General features: G+C 39.0%; 1 protein-coding gene across 1 annotated transcript; it reads right to left on the bottom strand.

Moving 5' to 3' along the window:
• Window positions 1-702: 702 nt before the first annotated feature.
• On the bottom strand, window positions 703-7,158 carry LOC126582561 (NADH dehydrogenase [ubiquinone] iron-sulfur protein 1, mitochondrial). The gene is made up of 5 exons (XM_050246699.1): window positions 6,609-7,158; window positions 5,965-6,211; window positions 4,854-5,148; window positions 2,009-2,383; window positions 703-1,823 (listed from the first exon to the last, which is right to left on the bottom strand). Exons 1-5 carry the CDS (start codon window positions 7,039-7,041, stop codon window positions 924-926), a joined length of 2,250 nt encoding a protein of 749 aa, XP_050102656.1. The 5' UTR covers window positions 7,042-7,158; the 3' UTR covers window positions 703-923.
• Window positions 7,159-21,841: the final 14,683 nt, after the last annotated feature.

Here is a 21,841-nt window from a genome sequence, read left to right as displayed (position 1 = left end):
ATTGTCCCTATAAAATTTGCGCTCACGGAGAATAACAAAGGACTTTTGGACAATTTCTTTTGTAACATTAGTGGTGAGCGGGGGCAATTGTATAAATTGGCTCCTATAGTCCTATGTGGATTCGCCAATAGCCTCATATACAAGCTGACCCAAAGACAATTGGTGCCAAACTCTCTAACCCTAAGCGGTGGTGAGGTCATAAAATGGGTTACCCAGCACCACTCGAGTCTCTTGCTAGTAATCTTTGAACCTAAGGGGTGAGTTTCTAGCTCCATGTCATCGACAATCGACAAATCAAGTGCGTACGTATTGTCACAGAGTTGTTAACTCCTCCCGCCTTTTCTTGTTACAAGCGATATTGGAGAGACGAACATGGAACACAGGGTGTCAAGTAGATGCTCTTTTCGACCTCTTCAATTTGATTCATTTTTTTTTTATCATTGTAAGTGAAGTCATTTTTTTTTCTTTCTTTCAATTGAGAACTCCCTTTCCAACTGCATCCAGGATTGGTTTGGAAAAACTGTGATTTTGGTTGGATCAAACTCATCTTCACCGATATAGATAGAATTGCAAGAGATCATTTGTCAAATAGTAAACTCTTTGACAGCCTCCATGCAGTAATCTTACTAGATAACACTGTTTTAGCCAACTTAGCCTCACCCACGTCGTTCATGGTTTTCATATTTCGTAACACAAATGGAATGAAAAATCCCAAAGTATAAATGCAAATAGTTGTACACAAAAAAATCCTATTACATTTCATTTGAATTACAGTGAAACAAAAGCATAAAAGTAGTTTTACTGGAAGTACTTTCAATGTTCCAGAAGCTCTGGCCAAACAGGGCCTCAAAACAACCCAATAAACATAACAGGAGAAAAAAAATGTGAATCTGCGACTTTATTCGAATAACATAAAACCATCGTCACTTCTTCAGGAGCAATGAACTGCATTGTGCCATTATCTTTGAAGCTCTTGTGATCGAATCAGTCATATAGAAATTCTCGATAGCAGTCCCAAATGGGGTCGAATCCACCTTTTGAGTGGACTCAGGTTTAATCGATGATGGAAAGGTAGCTGGCTCTCTCTCGTCTACTTGCAAAATGTTTGGTGCCACTGTCCTAATCCGCGATCGGATGGCCCCAAGTGTATCATATGGCAGCCGTACACCTGCCACCTCAGATAGAGCCCGAATAATTTTCCAGTCATCCCTGGCATCACCGACAGTCGGAACTGCAGGTACTGTTTGCTGAGAGCACCCTTCAGTGTTTACATATGTCCCTTCCTTTTCACTGAATGCTGCCGCAGGAAGGATGACATTAGCACGATACACACCCCGGTCCCCATGATGCCCTTGATAAACCACAAATGCATCACTTGGAACCTTCTCCAAGCTGACATCATCAGCGCCCATCAGGTAAACAAACTTTGCAGACTCGATGCTGTTTCCAGATTCTGGCACAAGTCCAAGGTCAAGTGCTGCAGCCTGGGCGGCTTTGAGAAGCAGTACATTGAATCCATTCCAATCAGGCCTTACAACATTAGCGTATTTTCCAATGGCTTCAACAGCAGAAAAAATTGCATCCTTGTCTTTCCTCTCAAAGACCCCAGCACCGACAATGATAGCAGGGTTTTTGGCATTTGCGAGGACTGAGGAAAATGGGTGACGACGCTCCGCAATTTCTAGAAGTGTCTGAGGGCCTGTGCCAAGATGCCCGTGATCATAGTTGAAATCAGCTGGAGGGCCAACATACCCAACCTTGGCGTGGGTAGCTTGCACCGTCTTCCGGATTCTAGCATTTACGATAGCAGCTTCTACCCTTGGCTGGTAAATATAATATGAAAGTACGAATTAAAACACAAAACAAAATGAATCCACTCATGATCTAAGACCCCCACTAGTCCCTACCCATCCATCCACTAATCTTTAGCACGTCAAACATGTAAGAGGCAGGTGGAAATCACTTAAACTGGACCGCAAAAATTATGATTAGATGGCTATAAACATACCTGGGTACCAACCAACAGAAAAGCATCTGCTTTCTCCAGACCAGCAATGCTAGTATTCAGAATATATCCAGATCGAAGATCAGCGTCACGGTTTGAACCATTTGCTTCACACCAGACATTGTTTGACCCCATTTTATTTAAGAAGTCTTTCAGTGCCATCATGGACTCAGCATCAGATAGCTGGCCAGCAACCCCAACAATCTCCTCTGGTTTAACTTGATGAGCCATCTCGGCAACTACAGCGAGGGCATCCCGCCAGCTCACAGGCTTAAAGCGCCCATCAGCACCACGAATCATAGGGTCATTTAACCTCTGCCTCTTCAGACCATCATAACAGAAACGAGTCTTGTCTGATATCCATTCTTCATTTATGTCCTGCAAGAGGTAGTAAGCAAATACATTATACAAAGGAAGGATTATTATAAAAGGGTGGATGATAACACCTGTATGTTTTACACTTCAGTGTCTATTAATATGTGGCATATGTGGTGCTAGAGCGCTCAAGTAGATTGGCAAATTTTATGACGTGCATGTAATTAACATCCAATAGGAACTCAAATGGTGTTAAAGAAGAATTCAATAACATAGGGTAACTTGCAGATTCAAAAAGCATCAACACTCATCAACACTGACGGCAAACTTAAAAGCAAAATATATGGACTCAAGACAGTTGAGATAGATTCAGAACAACTGAGACCGAATCAAAACATGACAAGAGCAGGCATTCAAGGTTAACACTAAAAGACCGGACTAGGATAAACTTCTTGACTTGGACTTAAAGATTAGGTTGCAATTAAAGTTTTTTGGGTAGTCCAAATGTAGCTCCTATGAATCATTAGGACTCAAGAAGACAATTAGTCAAAAGATCAAAAACATGAAGTTCATGGCTGAGAAGTAGGCCTGTCACTGACAGTCAGGTCAATCAACCAACCCACAAAACAAACAAACAAAAAAATAAAGACAAGGCCGACTCTGCTTTTTGGACCGCCGATCTGAAAAAGTGCAACCAAGTGAAATCTCCAATAGTGCAAAGAGCACAGGCTCCTAGTGAACAACTACACTACAATTCGAATAAAATTGCAGAGAAAGAACCATCTCTCAAATACAGAAGCAAACCCTCTTACAATCACATGCTCAAAAACTCACTGTATTACTTTCCACCAAAATAATCAGATAATAGCCATCACAGATCTTCTCAGTAACATACCCTCGTCCCACCCATAAACATATGCATCTTGAGGCAAATACATAGTAGCTAACACAAGTGTTAACACTCCAGTTAGTGATAATCCATGCTAGCACCAGTGACTTAGGTGGGGCTTTTGGCCTCCAACATCCATCTCCTCCTATCCGCCCTAGACGAGACCAGCACTACACCCATTAATCAAGTTAATAAGGACAATAGCTCCTGAACATCCAGAGCATTCAAATTCCAATGAAACCCAAAATTCTCGCTCAAAGGAAGATGACAGGAACTAAAGCACGCCTATCATGGAAAAGAAATGAGAGTAATGATCTGTGCAGTCTAGGAGAAGAAAGGCATATGCAGAGAAAGAATTATCTCTAAATTACAAAAGCAAACCCTCTCACAGAGATAATCACATTCTCAAACTCATTGTATTAGATTCCACCGAAATAACCCAGATAATAGACATCACACAACTTCTCAATACCATACCAACCTCCCACCCAAAAACATATGCTATGTCTAGTACAAAAACAGATGGTTAACGCTAACACAAGTGTTAACACTCCAGTGAGTAGTAAACCACGCTAACACCTGTGCCTTAGGCGATACTTTCGGCCTCCAACATCCATCTCCCCCTATCCACCCTGTACAAGACCAGCACTACACCCATTAACCAAGTTAATAAGGACAATAGCTCCCGAACATCCAGAGCATTCAAATTCCTATGAAACCCAAAATTCTCGCTCAAAGGATGATGACAGGAACTAAAGTACATGAAAAAGATATGAGAATGATGATCTGTACAGTCTAGGAAAAGAAAGGCATATGCATTAAACCCCGCTCACCACTCTTATGAAAACCTCACCCTTTCCCCATTACCCACCAAAACTGGAAGCAAGAATAAAACAAATTAACGCCTTGAATAATGTCTTCCCATGAGCTTTTCTGGAGCCTAGTGACAATATTTAAGTCCCAAACATCTACATGCAGCCCATACTGAAGTCCCCAAAGAGTTGAGGCCCCTTTGTTTGAGACGTTTATCCTTAATTTTTCACCTTCTCATTCACACTTCACAACAATTGAGCTTTAGGGCCCAACCCCTCCATTGAGCCTCACATTTGGAGAGCCCCAATATTCTTCTGGAACCCACTGTTTTATAAGGTTTTCAAAGTAGTACGGTCTAGTGGTATTCCTCTTCACTTGTAAGTGAGAGGTCTTAGGTTCGATTCTCACCAAAGGCGAATTTGAACCAAATTATTGCAAGCCCATTGTGAGGCTTAGCCCACTCTCCCACCCCCTTAGTGTAGATAGTATCGTTTGTTCATAAAATAAAATAAAAAAGGTGAAGGATGAGGGAAGCAAGCAAGTGAAGTTTGACCTGTCAACTTGCAGATGAATAAAACAAACGATCCAATTAACAAGAATAAAAGAAATAATTAATGATTCATCAATTATCAGAACTGTTTTATCTCAGCTACCTTGGCACTTGAATTTATGCATATTTAAGAAATTAAAAATGACTAATATCAGCCCTTACATCATACGTTAAAAATCTTAGTCTATGCAAGTTGTAAGTTTTGAAGTTTAGTGTAAGCATCATTGGCATATATTAGTCTCAGAGATAACAATCATCAAAAGTAGTCTACTAAAATCTACCTCATTTAATCGTGGGACGATGCGCAAGACCTCTGGACCTCGGCTATCAATTCGAATGTTGGATCCAACAGCATCAGTAACATCAATGGTCTCTGTTCCCTTTAATTCCCAATTTCGAGCTTTAAATGCAAACGGTTTTGAGGTTAGGGCTCCCACTGGACAGATATCTATCACATTTCCGGAAAGCTCACTTGTCATAAGTTTTTCGACATAAGTCCCAATTTCCTCTCCGCTGCCACGACCTAACATGCCAAGGTCCTGAACCCCCGCAACCTCAGTTGCAAATCTGACACACCTGTTCAACCAAACGCGCTTTCTATATCAGAAGCTTGCAACTACAATTAAAACAAGAGCTCTATCCAAGCCGATGAATGATGCAACTGTTTTCTGATATATCAAAAATTTATTTTAAGAAGGTGATAAACTTAAACCCTAACAACAATGTCATGTACGTTGTTAATTTGAAAACTTACTCTACCTAGAGAAAACATCATGGACTACATGATTTGCGAATGTCATAACTCGCTGTCGAATGCAATACACTAGGGATAGACTTACAACTCTTAACAGATTGTGTACATTTAAAGGTAAAACTGGGACAATATTTAGCATCACTAAAAATACACTAACACCAAACAACAAATAGATCAATCATTCAGTAACTCACTGTTAAATGCAATAGACTAGGGGTAGACTAACAACTCTTACAGATTGTGTACTTTTAGAGGTAAAACTGAGACAATATTTAGCATCACTAAAAATACACTAACACCAAACAACAAATAGATCAATCATTCAGTAACTCACTGTCGAACGCAAACCACTAGGGATAGACTACCAACACTAGAGATTGTGTACTTTTAGAGGTAAAACTGCGACAATATGTAGCATCACTAAAAAAATGAAAAATACACTAACACCAAACAAGAAATAGATCAATCATTCAGTAAATAGTTTCTCATGCTTCAAAACAAGGCATGAAGGGATAAAATGTGTATTTTTTTAGAATAAAAAAGATTACACTAGAAGAAATTTTACCAAAAAATCATACAGTTCACTAGAACTGTAGTGAATATGTGGTGTATAAGAAGAGGCAATGCTGGATTCTGACCTTGTACATTGAATACACCGAGTCATTACAGTCTTCACCAAAGGACCAAGATTCTTATCAACTACGGATCTCTTCACCTCAGTAAAACGGCCGCGATCAGATCCAAATGCCATAGACTGATCCTGCAGATCACATTCTCCTCCCTGATCGCAAATTGGACAATCCAAGGGATGATTCATCAGCAGAAACTCCATCACCCCTTCTCGAGCCTTCTTTGCTATTGGTGTATCGGTCTTAATTTTCATGCCTAAGAAGAAACTTTTGTCAAAAAATCACAACTTTATGCACAAAAAGATAAAGTAAAATTTAATTCTACTGTAACCACAACCAAATTATGCCATAGCCAAACAATGTATTGCTCAATTAACAAAATATCATATCAAAATCAAAATGTTACTGTGAATCCAAAAACAATAATCAGAACCTCGCAAAATTGTGCACTACCGAAAATCCTAGTGTGAAATAGAATCATAATTCACACTTCTACGGAGGAAACATGTAACAACAATAGTCAATTAAGTTATACACTAAAGAGATTAGGAATTCGACAAACAGAAAACCCGGAAAGAAAGTCCGAAAATTGGAAATTTGAAGCAACAAACAGCTAACACAAGCTGAAAATGGAGGTTAGAGGGGAACCTAACCAGGCATGGCAGGCATGGCACAGGAGGCGACGGGCTTCGGCGACTTCTCAACCTCAACAAGGCACATACGGCAGTTACCGGCGATCGACAACCGGCTATGGTAGCAGAATCTAGGGATGTCAACGCCGGCGACCTCACAGGCCTGCAACACAGTAAATCCCTTGGGGATTTTGACGGGGTATCCATCGACAAAGACCTCGATGGCATCTTCGGGATTCGGGAAGTGGACACGGGCCCCGCCCACAGGGGTCCGAGGAGGGAGATCTGCGGGGGGGTCGGGCTGGGCCGCCGCCGCTGATTGGTCGGCGTTCTGGAGCTCCGGCGTGGTTGAGACCGCCCTGTGGAAGGAGAAGAATGGTCCAGGGTTCTGAGAGCTGAGGAGCCTTGACGCTGTGGGCCTCAGGGCCCTCGAAGCAAGCGATCCCAACCCCATTGCTGTCGATGATAGCTCGCACTAGCAATGTGTTCGATTTTGCTGCTTTCAGAAGCTCTGTGAGCTATGACGACGGAGAGAATTAGAAATGGAAGGTGTGGACGTTGCGTTGCGACGTCGGAAGTGGAGACTCTTTCCCCAATTGATTAACGAAAGAAGAGGCCCATTGAGAAAAGGCCCATTGAGAGCCCATTTGTTTTGTAGAACCCAAAGGAGACACACGCAGTTTACTTGTACGGAAATTCCATATAAGGCAGTAGAAGAATATAACGTTTAGGAGGTGTATTCAATTGAAATTTTGAGGGTTTTCTTTAAATGAATCTAGGAGGACTTAATCAGGATTTTAAATGATTATTTGAAATTCAATGTGTATTCGATTAGGATTTTAAGATAATTTATTAAAGGGACTCTTAGATCGAGGTCCAAAAGCATAGAGCGTTTTTAGGAATGAGTTCGGTTATCTAATTATATGTTTTTATTTCTTTTATACTCATTTTATATTTTCTAAAATATTAAAAATTAATTAAAATATTCTAATATTATGCATTTTCCAACTCTAAAAAAATATAATTAATATCTTATAACAAAAAAAACTAATATACTAACATAAATTTATGTGCAAAACATTCTATCCTAACTCAATACCTATACGTGAGATATGAAACCTAATTAAAATGTAGAAAAAACATAACATACCTACAAGTAAGACACATTAATATGTGACATGTTGATTATAAAAAAAAGAAAAAAGAAAATGTCATATAGGTACATAAATATAATTAACCTGTGATATAGGTTGATTACAAAAATTAAAATAAAATCTATAAATAGGGTTTAAAGTAGAAGGAAGAATGAGAAATAACAAAAAGATAAATAAAAAGAAATAAGCAAAGAGATAGTTGGGAAGAAATTTGATTTTAATAATAAATCTTATTATTGAACAGATAACTATTGATAATTAAATAATTAAATATAACAAATTGGACTTATTTTAATAAACTGGATTATTCATACTATTAGCTAAAAAAATTGGACTTATATCAAGTTTTCCCATTATTAAATCCTTAGAAATATGAGTTTAATCAATTAAGATTTTAAAAAAGTTTATAGCATTCTAGGTCTATTCAATTAGAATTTGATTTTAAATAATTTGAAAAAGTTGAGGAATTAGAGGGAATTAGAGGGAATTAGAGAGATTTTCTAATGTATTTTATGCATCTACAAATCTCACATCTCGTATGAGATTTCGAATGAATTGAATTAAAATTTAGTGCATTTTGATCCAAGTCCAAAAAATTCAGCTATTTTCAAATCAGGTCCAAAACATGTAAGGTAGATTATATACAAAAACCTATTATACAGGTAGATAAACAAAAGTATTGTCTACCTCCATATATACCTAGAAAGTAGATATACTCTACAAAGTATGAGCAAAAAATTGGACTTATATCAAGTTTCCCCATTATTAAATCCTTAGAAATATGAGTTTAATCAATTAAGATTTTAAAAAAGTTTATAACATTCTAGGTCTATTCAATTAAAATTTGATTTTAAATAATTTGAAAAAGTTGAGGAATTAGAGGAGATTAGAGAGATTTTCTAATGTATTTTATGCATCTACAAATCTCACATCTCGTATGAGATTTCGAATGAATTGAATTAAAATTTAGTGCATTTTGATACAAGTCCAAAAAATTCAGCTATTTTCAAATCAGGTCCAAAACATGTAAGGTAGATTATATACAAAAACCTATTATACAGGTAGATAAACAAAAGTATTGTCTACTTTCTTGATAGATAAACAAAAGCCTATGAGCAAGAAGGTAGATAATTACGCATTTTTTTCTTTATATTTAGCTTTTTGTTCTGTTCGGAGATATTGAATGCTTAAGAAAATGGATATCGTTTTTTATTGTTGATTTCATGGAATTCTCAATAGCTCCTTACTCTTAACAGAACTCTCTAACCTCTGGTGTTGTGTTAGAAGATTTTGATACTGTCTTCACCAACAAGTTGTACCAGAGTCACCTTGATGATTTATGTGAGTTTTTAAGTATTCTTTTGTTCTTTCTTGATTAATCATCTTGATGCTACCAACGTGATCCAAAATCTCTTTTCTTTCATTCGTACTTTGACTTTTCACTGCACCAAATATCAACTTGTCATCCATTGTGGCGGCTGCTTCCCTTGTAGCACGCACCCTTTACATTCTTGCGAGTGACACCAAAAATCTAAGCAGTTCAGGTTTGACATCCATCAACGTGAATACTTCACTAGTTGAAGAACTAGTGGGTTGCGTGTTGGACTGTGAGCCAGGTCTTTCTTGTGCTCTGGTGAAAAGCTATATAACACCAGCCAATACCTGCCCGAGCCATTATGTTGGTGTTATGCTTGATGAACCTTCCTCCACACCTTATCTTGGATACGTTGGTGACATTTCAAGGTTTGTTTGGAACTTCCTGGCTGAAAGAACTTCTATTCCAAAGGAAAATGCAAGCTCTGTTTGTTCTCAAGATTGCAGTAATGACGGTGAAGTATGCATTAGAGCAGAAACAGAGGGAAAGGGTGCATGCGTCGTCTCCACAACCAGGTACCTAACTAGAAATCGCAGATTCATTTTAATAAGCATGCTTATTTCTTAATCAATTTTTTTTAGTGGATGATGCTTTAATGGAATAAACCGTGCCTCATTCTCCTAGTTGAGGGGTCTGACCTGCTTGCCAGGTCGTATTATTTGAAACTTCCATCCAAAGATCCTGTTTTTGTCCAGACCAACCTTTTATCTGTTCACTGTAGGTTTATAGATCGTGGTAAAGTCAACTAACTACACTATCCAAAAAATTTCTTTCGATCATCTTGTCTTACTAGTGAGCATGGCCCTTGTCTTGGCGTACCTTGCTATAGTGATTTTCAAAGCCTGCGTGACAAAGACTTTGAAACGCGATTGATAAAGTTGAAATTGTGTAAATCATTGATATGTTATATTGTGTTCTTCCATGGAAGTAGAGCAAAGGTTGGTATGTACAAGAAAGTTTTGAAACAACGGAACAATTATTAGTTTCAGAAGCAAATATTTTGCTCCTTTTGCGATTTATGTAGATTCGTGGTATTTTTCGTATTTGTTTGACCAGATCTACATGGGCATCTTGGTTCTGATATGATTTTATGTTTTCATCCAAAAACTTACATTCAAAATAAACCACGGCAAGTGGTCCAATGGAATTACGGTAGATTTCCAAGTTATAGTTGTTTGGATTTGAGTCAAGAAACTGGCAAAAACACGAATTATTTCTTGTTTGAAAGTTTTAGGGGGAACTGTGTCTTTTTCTATGTCACCATTCCTCAATTCTCATTTGTAAATCTTGCCTTTCACTAACTATTTCTCTAAGAAAGGCTATTGGTGACTGATTTATAGTTAGATCAGATAGGTTCTGACCTCGACTATGCCTCTTTGATTGTTCCTTCCTTGTCGTTATTGGTGGCTGCAATGCACAATTTCTGTTTTTTGGAATGAAATTCGCCCTTGATTTTCGTTGCCGAACCTTTTGCGAACTTTTATCACCCTCTCAAGAAAATATCTAGCTCTTGTTGACCACCTATCTTCTTTCCGTCTCCTCATCACCATCATTCGTTTCCTGAATGTAACTATAATATCCAGTTCTAACTTTTTGCTAAAAATGAGATTCGTTTCTGTAGAAAAAGAATGTGTGGCTGAAAAGTATATCTCATTGATACGTGAATATGAAAATATATACAATTACATTCCTTGCTCAACAAGGTATTATCCCTACAGGATACACCTACAATTAGGATTACAATCATATCTAGACTCCAACTAGGATTCTATTGTCTAACACTCCCCCCCAAGTTGGAGAGTGGATGTCAAGAACTCCCAACTTGCACAACATAGTCGAAAACTTGTCCTTCCCGAGAGGCTTGGTGAATAAATCCGCCAACTGGTGTGCCGTACCAACATACTTGGTTGTGACAGTGCCATCCGCAATCTTATCTCGTATAAAGTGACAATCCATCTCAATGTGACGAGTCCGCTCATGAAAAACAGGATTAGCGGCTATATGTAATGCTGCTTGATTATCACAAAATAATGCAGAAGGGCCATCCAAAGGAATGTTCAAGTCCTTTAACAAATAACGAAGCCAAACTAACTCACAACAAGCACCGGCCATAGCCCTATATTCCGCCTCAGCTGAAGAAAGTGAAACAGTTTTCTGCCGCTTCGTCCGCCACGAAATCAAAGAATTGCCTAAGAAGACACAATACCCAGAAGTCGAACGACGAGTGATAGGACAACCTGCCCAGTCAGAGTCACAAAATGCAACTAACTTGGTTTGGTTGTCAGAACGGAATAATAAACCTTGTCCTGGAGTAGACTTCAAATAACGAACAACGCGAAGCGCAGCATCCATATGAGGTACACGTGGCTCGTCCATAAACCGACTCAAAACATGCACAGAATATGTGATATCCGGCCGAGTGATGGTGAGGTAGATTAATCGTCCTATTAACCGCCGATACTTTTCAGGATCCTTGAGAAGTTCTCCTTGATCAGATAATTTTGTATCATCCATAGGGAAAGCAATCGGCCATGCTCCCAGAAAACCATAATCCTTGAGGATCTCTAGTGCATACTTTCGTTGTGAAATATAAATCCCATGTTGAGATCGAGAAACCTCAATACCCAAAAAATATTTTAAATCACCAAGATCTTTTATTCGAAAGTGATCTCGAAGAAAAGACTTTAGAGAATTAATGGCACTGACATCATTGCCTGTGATCACAATATCATCTACATAAATGAGCAAGGCTGTGAAAGAAGTACCGGACTTTCTGGTGAACAGTGAGTAGTCAGCTTTGGATTGTTGAAAGCCGGCAGAAAGAATGGCACTAGTGAACTTGGCAAACCACTGACGAGAAGCCTGCTTGAGACCATAAAGAGACTTGTGAAGGCGACACACAAGATTCTCCCCCTGTCGCCGAAGACCAGGAGGAGGAGACATGTAAATTTCCTCATCCAAATCACCATGCAAGAAAGCATTATTAACATCAAGCTGATGGAGAGACCAAGACTGACTAGCAGCGAGGGCAAGAAGACAACGCACTGTAATCATCTTAGCAGTAGGAGAAAAGGTGTCATGATAATCAATAGCTGCGGCTTGAGTGAAACCCTTAGCAACCAAGCGAGCTTTGTAACGCTTAATAGAACCATCAGAATTATGCTTGAGTTTGTACACCCACTTACAATCAATAGGAACTTTGCCAGAAGGCAAGGGAGTCAATGTCCAAGTACCGTTGGCATGTAAAGCCTCAAGTTCCTCATTCATGGCACGACGCCAATTAGGATCACGAGCAGCCTCTGCAAAAGAAGATGGCTCCAAACTCCGACTAACAGCGTAAATATATGAAAGATGATTGGGAGAGAAACGGTGGTAAGAAATAAAATTACAAAGTGGATATCGCGTACCTTTGACAGAACTGGGCGGCGAAGACGATGGGTGTGGAGGCAGAATCACCTGCGAGCAAACATAGTCTTTTAAATAGGACGGGGGGTGGTGAGTGCGGGAGGAAGTGCGGGTGGCGGGTAAAGGAGGTGGATGTGCCGGGGGTGATGAGGTGCTGAGAGGGGCCGTGGGTAGGGTAGGAGAAGTGGGATGAGGGTCGGTGGAGGAATGGACAGGGGGGTCCGGGACCGAAATGTGAGGAGTGGGTGGTATAGAAGTGGAGGGGGGAATGTGTGATGCGGTGTCAGGTATAGGAGGCAGGGGAATGGGGAAGGGATCAGGATGTGAAGGTGACGTGGGGCCAGGATGGGGTGGATAGGGAAAGTCCGGGGAATGGGGAATTGGCAGAGAAGGTGTGGGGGTGTGGGTAGGTGGGGACGTGGCAGCAAAAGGGAAGGAATCTTCATGGAAAATAACATCTCGACTGGTGAAGGTGCGATGAGTTTCTAAGTCATATAATTTGTATGCTTTTTGGCCATGAGGGTAACCAATGAAAGCGCATCGTTGGGCCCTAGGGGAAAATTTTGTGGTGGGATGGATAGAGGTGGCATAAGCTAGGCAACCGAAGACGCGAAAGTGGTCATAGGATGGGGTTGTAGTATGGAGAACCTCGAAAGGAGATTTATTATGTAAAAGGCGGGTGGGGAGATGATTGATGGTATAAGCAACGGTAAGAACAAATTCACCCCAAAATTTGAGGGGAAGATGTGATTGAAAACGAAGGGCGCGAGCGGTTTCAAGAAGGTGCCTATGTTTGCGTTCAACAACGCCATTTTGTTGCGGAGTGTAAACACATGAAGTTTGAAAAAGAACCCTATGATCAGAAAAAAAATTGCGAAGAGAAACAAATTCTCCTCCATTATCGGTACGAATGCTTCGAACCTGAGTGTGAAATTGGGTATTAACATAGGCAAAAAAGGATTTGATTATTTGTTGAGTATCAGATTTATGCGTCATGAGAAAGACCCACGTAAAGCGGGAAAAATCATCCACAATAGTCAAAAAATAATGAGCACCAGTAAGGGAAGATTGACGATTTGGACCCAAATATCACAATGAATTAAATCAAAAGGAAAAGTTGTAGAAATTGAACTTAAACCAAAAGGTTGACGAGTTTGTTTGGCCAAAGGACAAACATCACAAACATGACTAGAATCAAATGAACAATGAAGGAAATTAGAGGCTAAAACTTGCAAACGACCATGAGAAGGGTGACCAAGACGTCTATGCCATAATGAGGATGAGATGGTGATGAAGTTGCAGAGAGGTTGACAGGTGGGGAATGAGGAGGTAAGGGCCACGAGGTAATAAAGGTCGCCATGTCGCTTACCCACACCAATCATCGCCTTCGAAACCAAGTCCTGCAAAACACACCAAGAAGGAAAAAATGTTACGGAACACGATAATCCATCTGTAAGTTTACCAACCGATAAAAGGTCCACTTTAAAATTAGGGACACATAAAACATCTTCCAAATCAATCAAGGAATTTAAACGAAGAGTGCCAGTTAAAGTAATTGGAGCGGTGTCATCGCTAGGCAAAGAAACAGGTGGCAGGTGCGAAGCAGAAGTATTAACCAAACATGAAGCGGAGGAAGTGATATGATTCGTGGCGCCACTGTCAATGATCCATTGACCATGATGAGAAGCCACGGGTAACAAACCTGTGGCAAAGTGATCACGGGAAACGGTATGAGCCTGAGGAGTAGGTTATGTGGTGTCATTGAGGGCAGCAAGGAGACGCTGATGCTGCTCGGCAGAAAGATGGGGCATGGCAACTTGCAGGTCATGCAAAGTGGGATGCGGCATGTGATGGGCTGATGGGCCAGAGTGTGGAAGCAGATCGTCCAAAATGGGCTGATACGCGTGATTAGCAGATGGGCCAGGGCTTGAAGGGCCTGCTGAGCTTTGGATGGACCGAGAGGCAACATTATTGTTGCGAGCAGAAGGAGCAGCAACGCTGCTGCGGGCAGAACCTGCGGAAGTGGAGGATCGGCGATGAGGTCTCCACGGCTGACCATGGAGAGAATGACCAACAGGATACCCATGAAGCTTATGGCAAGTATCGCGGATGTGGAAGTCATAACCGCAATAGGTGCAATGTAGAGGAGGTCGATCGGACGAAGACCGAGGAGAGCTACGCACCACCATGGCAGCAGGAGGCTCGGCAGTACGTGAAAAACCAAGGGCACGTTGTTTTTCAGCTTGAGAAACAGAGGAACAGGCTTGGCGGACTGTGGGCAAAGGATTCATTAGAAGAATCTGGTCCCGAACGGCGGCAAACGATTCATTGAGACCCATAAGAAACTGCATAAGTTGTTGACGATCATGTTTGGTGCCACAAGAACAGGAGCATGCATCACTATAGGAGGCGAGCTCGTCCCAAAGCCCTTTTAGGCGAGTGAAGTATGTTGAGACCGAGGAGGACCCTTGGGAGATAGTGGCTATTTCACGATTCAGGTGGAAGATACGGGGAGCATTAGACTGGGAAAAACGTTCACGAAGATCGTCCCAAACGGCCTTAACGGTGGTGGAAAAAAGAACTGATTCGGAAAGGTCGGGCTCCAGGGAATGAAGGATCCATGAAAGGATCATATCATTGCAACGCCTCCAAGAGGCGTGAGCATCAGGGTCCTCGGAAGATGAGGGTTCTTCAATATCACCTGTGATAAAACCAAGTTTATTCTTGGCGCTTAAGGAGATGTGCATCCCGCGTGCCCAGGTCGTGTAGTTATCTCCGTTTAACTTCTTGGAGACAAGAACAAGATTGGGATGGTCGGAATGGTGAAGATAAAAAGGGTTGGTGCTACCATCGGAAGAAGAGTCTCCCATGGTAATAAAAAAAAAAGAAATGGCAGGGATGACTGCCAAAAAAAGGAGCTAGGGTTTGAAACCTGCTCTGTATACCATGTAGAAAAAGAATGTGTGGCTGAAAAGTATATCTCATTGATACGTGAATATGAAAATATATACAATTACATTCCTTGCTCAACAAGGTATTATCCCTACAGGATACACCTACAATTAGGATTACAATCATATCTAGACTCCAACTAGGATTCTATTGTCTAACAGTTTCTTGCATGTAGTTGTAATCACTTGTAATGACAAGCGTTATAACTTTCAGGAATAGATCAACTCCAAAATACAAGATTGGCCAATTCGGGAATATAACCATTTAGTTTCCTCCAATATTTTATATTGCTAATTATCCTTTTGGAATTAGACAATTTCTCCATAACACCTCAAAATACAAAATTACAAAATTACACTCAATACTGATTTTTCATTTTTTTCGATTGTCCAAGTCAATTTTACGTTATGTATAAGTATTGAAATGAGTCAAATGAAACAAAATATTCATTTATAAGGATGTAGTAAAATAACTGTGAGGGAGTGTTAGGTACCCCTACTTCCTGCCAAAAGTGTTTGAGTGCATATTGAATGATCTTGCATTCTTTTGGTTTAACACTGGTTAGCAACCTACTAGAATAAAAATGAGAAAAATATGACATCCTTATTTAAAAAATTTCAGTCTCAATTCTAAATCACAACGTGTTTCAATGTAATCAGAATTTGCATGGAAATAAACTCATTTCACCAACATGATTGAAAAAGGATACGAGCGAATTGAATAAGGTTTATATTGATGAAACTCTTTTCAAAATGTGAAAATAAATGAAAATGTAGACAAAGATAAAAGAAAATAATTAGCAACATGATAAATGTAAGTCATCGCACTTAGTTCACATTTTAAACTTCAAAGCATGACATTTGGAATGTAGACAATGGTCCTTTTGGGGTAGACAATTTTTCCACCCGAGCTCTTTAATACAAAATTATTAATTTACTGTCTATATTGACGGTAGGTTATACAAAATTACTAATTTACTGTCTATATATATTGACTGTACGTTTAGAGATCGGGGTAAAGTCAACTATATAAAGGTTTCCAATTTGTATATAGATTTGAATCTTGTATTTTGATCATAGAGATATGTGACAAAGTTTCGAAACAACGGAGCAATTATTCGTTTCCCACGCAAATATTGTGCTCCTTTTGCGATTATGTAGATTCTAATCTTTTTCATATTTGTTTCTGATATAATTTTAGGGTTGTTTTATTCGTATCTCACATACTGTTAAATACACTTTACATATTAAATACATTCCACATATATATTTTTAATTAATATTTATTTTAATACACCTCAAACACATTCTCGAATTACTGTCATTCCCCATACTTTCTACATATACCTTATACTATCCGCACACACCCACATCAGAGAAGAAGGAAAGGAAGGCACAACTATGTTTCTACATATACCTTATAAAATAATATATTTTATAAAATTTATGCGTGGTGTATTCAACAAAAAGCAGGATGCTAATGAAAAAACTCCATAGTTTTATGTTTTCATCGAAAAACTTATTTAAAATAGTGTATTCAGACCAAAAAATATTTAACAAAGCAGTACAACGATGCCAATTAATCAACGACTCAAAACCCCTCGACTTAGCAGTTTGCCTAGAGGATGATGACGACGGACGGCAACAGAGCTCTCAAATCAAATCGGCAACGTTCATCGACATTTCGTCAATATGGGTACTGTAGTATTGTTCAATGTCTCTTAAGATCTTGATATCATCGCTTTTGACAAAGTTTATCGCTACACTCTGCAAACAATAATCAAATTATAGCACATTATGATTAGAACTGAAAAACATAACAAAACAAGACTAAGAATATGTTTTGGCATACATAACAAAAACAGACACGAGTTCCATCGGCGAAAACATATCACACTTACAAAAAATTAGAATACATGCATACCTTGCACTCAAAATGACCAGAACGACCGATCCAATGAATGTATAGCTCTCGATTGTTTGGAAGATCATAGTTGATAACCAAGGAAACTTGATGAAGGGAAAACATCACATGATTAGAAAAATCTGTGCAGCAAAAGCATATGTATGTATAACATGTTTGCTAGAGCTTGAAGGCAATATATCTTCACATACACATATAGCATGTGCACCCATAGAATTCATGGGGTATAAAAGATAAATAGATCAAGAACTTACCTGCTGAACATCAAGGCCCCAAGCCCAAACATCAGTGGTGATCAGGACGTGAGTATTTCCAGCGCGAAACTCTGGGGTAATGGCATCTTTTTCCTTTTGAGGCATGTCTCCATGCATGGAAGATACAGTAAAGTTATTACTCCTCATCTTTTTGGTCAGCCAATCAACCTTTCGCTTTGTGTTGCAGAAAATAACAACTTGTGTAATTGTAAGAGTATCATAAAGATCGCATAATGTATCAAATTTCCATTCTTCTCTTTCAACCGAAACGAAAAGTTGCTTGATTCCCTCCAAAGTCAACTCGTCACGCTTGACAATGATCCTTACAGGGTTCGTCATAAACTTGCTCGTCATTTCCAGAATTTCTGGAGGAAGTGTAGCGGAAATTAAGCAGACCTGGAGATCAGGTGGAAGACATCTGTAGACATTGTATATAGCTGATCCTTGAATGCTTTGCTTAACATTTCATCAGATTCATCGAGAACTAGTAATATTTAATGGCTCGATTGCTTCTCCTCTTGATCATGTCATAAACTCTACCTGGAATTCCACACACCACATGAACTCTGTGCTCAAGCTTTCGAATATCACTCAGTGATCTTTCTTTGACTGTTGTAGCTTTAGCTGTACTTGACTTACCACTCTCAGTTTGAGAATCAGTGAATTCATGTGATACACTCTTGCTCCCTTTTAGCTGAATGCAATGATCAATTTCAGGTAGATTGAGATTAACATGAAATGATAGCTTGTCACAATTTTCTGCATTCCAATTCCAAATACCTTTCTTATCAAATACAACACTCATTGACAGAAAGATCTTCTTGGTACTCAAATTATAGTTCCTGTATTCTTTCTCCATTTTCCCATATCCAACAAATATGCCTTTCGTAGAGGATTCATCAAGTTTATGTCTTAATTGTCTAGGAATGTGACCATAACAGATGCATCCAAACACCTTCAAGTTCTGAATACCTGGTTTTCTGCCACTGAAATCTTCAAATGGGGTTTTGTGTTCCACAGCCTTGGTTGGACACCTATTGAGCAAGTGCACAGCTATGTTAATAGCTTTTCCCCAGAATTCATAAGACATGTGCTTGTCATGAAGCATACTCTTAACCATTTCAACAATGGTTATGTTCTTCTTCTCAGCAACACCATTTTGCTATGGAGAATAAGCTACAGTCAATTGTTTCTCCAACCCCAAGTCTTCATAGAATTAATTAAATTCATGAGAGTTATACTCTCCACCTCTGTCACTTCTTAACTTTATAATTTTGTAGCCACTCTACAATTCAACCATGGCTTTGAATTTCTTGAACACTTTGAACACTTCTAATTTGTGGTTCAGAAGATAAACCTAACATATTCTGGTTGCATCATCAATGAAAGTTAAGAAATATCTGTTTCCTCCAAATGTTGTGACCTGCATTGATCCACAAACATCTGAGTGGATTAATTCCAGAGGCTTGCTTGCTCTCCAAGTCAGCTCTTTACTAAAGACATCTCTGTGTTGCTTTCCTGCAATGCATCATTCACATACACCAGATGACTTCTTGAGTTTTGGTAATCCCAACACCATTTCCTTATCAGATAAGGACTGTAAGCTGCTGAAATTCAAATGTCTCAACCTTTTGTGCCATTCCCAAGCATCACCATCACAACTAGCTTTTAGTGCAGAACCATTCATGTCCTTCATAAGTAGTGGAAATCGCCTATTACAAGTCATTTGTATTGTAACAACATGACTCTCCAAACTTGTATCTTTAAAGATTGCAACCTGATCATCTACAAATAATAAGAAGTAACCATGTTGCATCATTTGCCCCACACTTAAAAGGTTTTCATCCAGTCTTGACACGAGCATTACTTCTTTGATGTATCTGGTACACTTCTTGGTTTCAATCACCAAAGTTCCTTTCCTACTAGCTTGAACAATCTGTCCATTCCCCATTTTGATTTTTGTTGAGACACTTCTGTCCAAATTAATCAATATAGACTCATGTGAAGTCATGTGATTGTTGAATCCACTGCCAATATACTACACATGTTCACTTTTAACAATTACAACTGAATCACAAGCAATGAACATAGAGGTTTCCTCCTCTATTTGTTGTGCCATTTGAACCTGTTAAACTGGTTTACTTCTGCAATCTCTGGCAAAATGATTGAAATTGCCACAATTGTGACATTTAGGCCTCTCTTTGAATTTGCATTCACCCGTAGTGTATATTTCCACAAATTTTACATGCCTCTCTTGTGTTCTCCTTGTTAAACCAGGGTTTGACAACATTTTGAGACCTATCATTACCCTTAAAATCAACCTTCTTATCTCTTAATTTGAAAGGTTTCTTCCCCTTGTACCCAGTGGTCTGTGATCCACTTTTATTTTGGATACTAAGATTGCTAAATGCCTTATCATTCACTTCCTCATCTTTAGTATGTCTTTTCAATCTCTGCTCAAATCCTTTCAAAGTTGCAACAACTTCATTTGGATTAATCTCATCCAATTTCTTAGTTCCCTCAATAACAGAAACAATATTATCATATGCAAGAGCTAGACTAATTAACATTTTCTCAAGTAGTATCTTATTTGGCAAGGTTTCACCAAACATCTTCATCTTATTCACAAGACCATATAATCTAGCTAGATAATCAGAGAGAGATTCATTATTTCTCACCCCTAGCATATTCAAAATCACGGCGAATACCTTGTAATTTCATGCCATGTCCTGAGCATCACCCTTGAATTCTTGCTTAAGAACATCCAAGCATCCTTTGCAATCTCTTGGTTGGCGATTCTAGGAAAGATCTCATTACTCACATCTCCTTGTATCAGTCCCAATGCCCTTGCATCTCTGGAGATGAGATCCTGATTAGCAAGAATTTGCTTCTCATCCGTGTCATTCCCTTCATTCGACAATGTGAAACCATCTTCAACAAAGCTCCATAGATTGTGAGACTTGAAAATTGTTTTCATCCTGACACACTAGAATTCATAATTGACTCTAATGAATACTGGCACACGAAGATCTGTGCTAGATCCGGCCATTTTTAAACTTCTAAGCTCCCAATTGAGAACCCAGCCAAACACTTATAAATTCACATATTCACTCCCAGATTCAAATCCAACCTGGCTTTGAGGCCATGTTAGTGTTTGAGCTACTTTTGAGCTAAATTTCTCTATCAATTTGTAACAAATTCAACAAGTAATTGAAATGAATTTGCAGAAGGAATGACATAGATGAACTTTCAAGAAGAAGGAGTATGTTGCTTCCTCGAATCTATGTTGGATTTGCACCAAGAAACTCGGCTACAAAACTAGCTATATAGTCGTTGCCAACATCATCAAAGCATCGTGACTATGATCATGTGCTACCCACATGGTTTCACTTAACATCTAACAAACTGGACGCGTGTCAAGTTATACACCATTAAGATGATATAATCTTAACCGTTTATTACACATATATATAGACTTAGCTAAGAACAACACTTGGACATTTTCGAGCTTTTTTGTCTTCCATATTGCAACAACTTTGAATGCTTGATCTAGCTGCCATGCTTAGGCTCCAACAATAATACGTTGAAACCCACAACAACAATCTGAGAAAGTACAACAATCCACCAGAAAACTTCTTCAAAATATAAGTCGAAGATTACAACAAATCTATCTGCTTATATAGAGAACAGAAAACCCTAACCGTAATATAAGTCCTTAACCAATCATGTTTCGGAAATCCTAACCCTATAAATCTAGGAAACCCAAACCATATTAGACTTTTATTCTCTCTTCTGTTAAGGGTCTTGAGAAAGTATGATACGTTGAAATATTATATATTTCATAATCCTAATGATGCTCTAATATGTTAATTAATCAGGATTGCCCACGGAAAGGTCGGGACAATGTGTTAGACAATTATCATAGTATGCTAACCTGGTTTTGTGAAGATCGATCCATTGTCTAGGTGGCAGATATGGTTTCTATCACAATTGTCACCATGATTTGTGGAAAATGTAAATTTGGCCATTTTTGTTTCAAATCGATCAATGTCTTTATGAATATAAAAAATAAATGAAAATAGCTTTTAATCTAGACCCTGATCAATTGTTGTGGAATGCGAAAAAAAAGCGACCATGTACACTGTTAAAAATAACTCACGTTAAGCTAGCAAGATAGTCCAGGTAATTCCT

The sequence above is a fragment of the Malus sylvestris genome, chromosome 9 (assembly GCF_916048215.2).
Source record: "Malus sylvestris chromosome 9, drMalSylv7.2, whole genome shotgun sequence".
NCBI lineage: Eukaryota > Viridiplantae > Streptophyta > Magnoliopsida > Rosales > Rosaceae > Malus > Malus sylvestris.
This window is presented reverse-complemented; position numbering and strand designations above follow the sequence as displayed.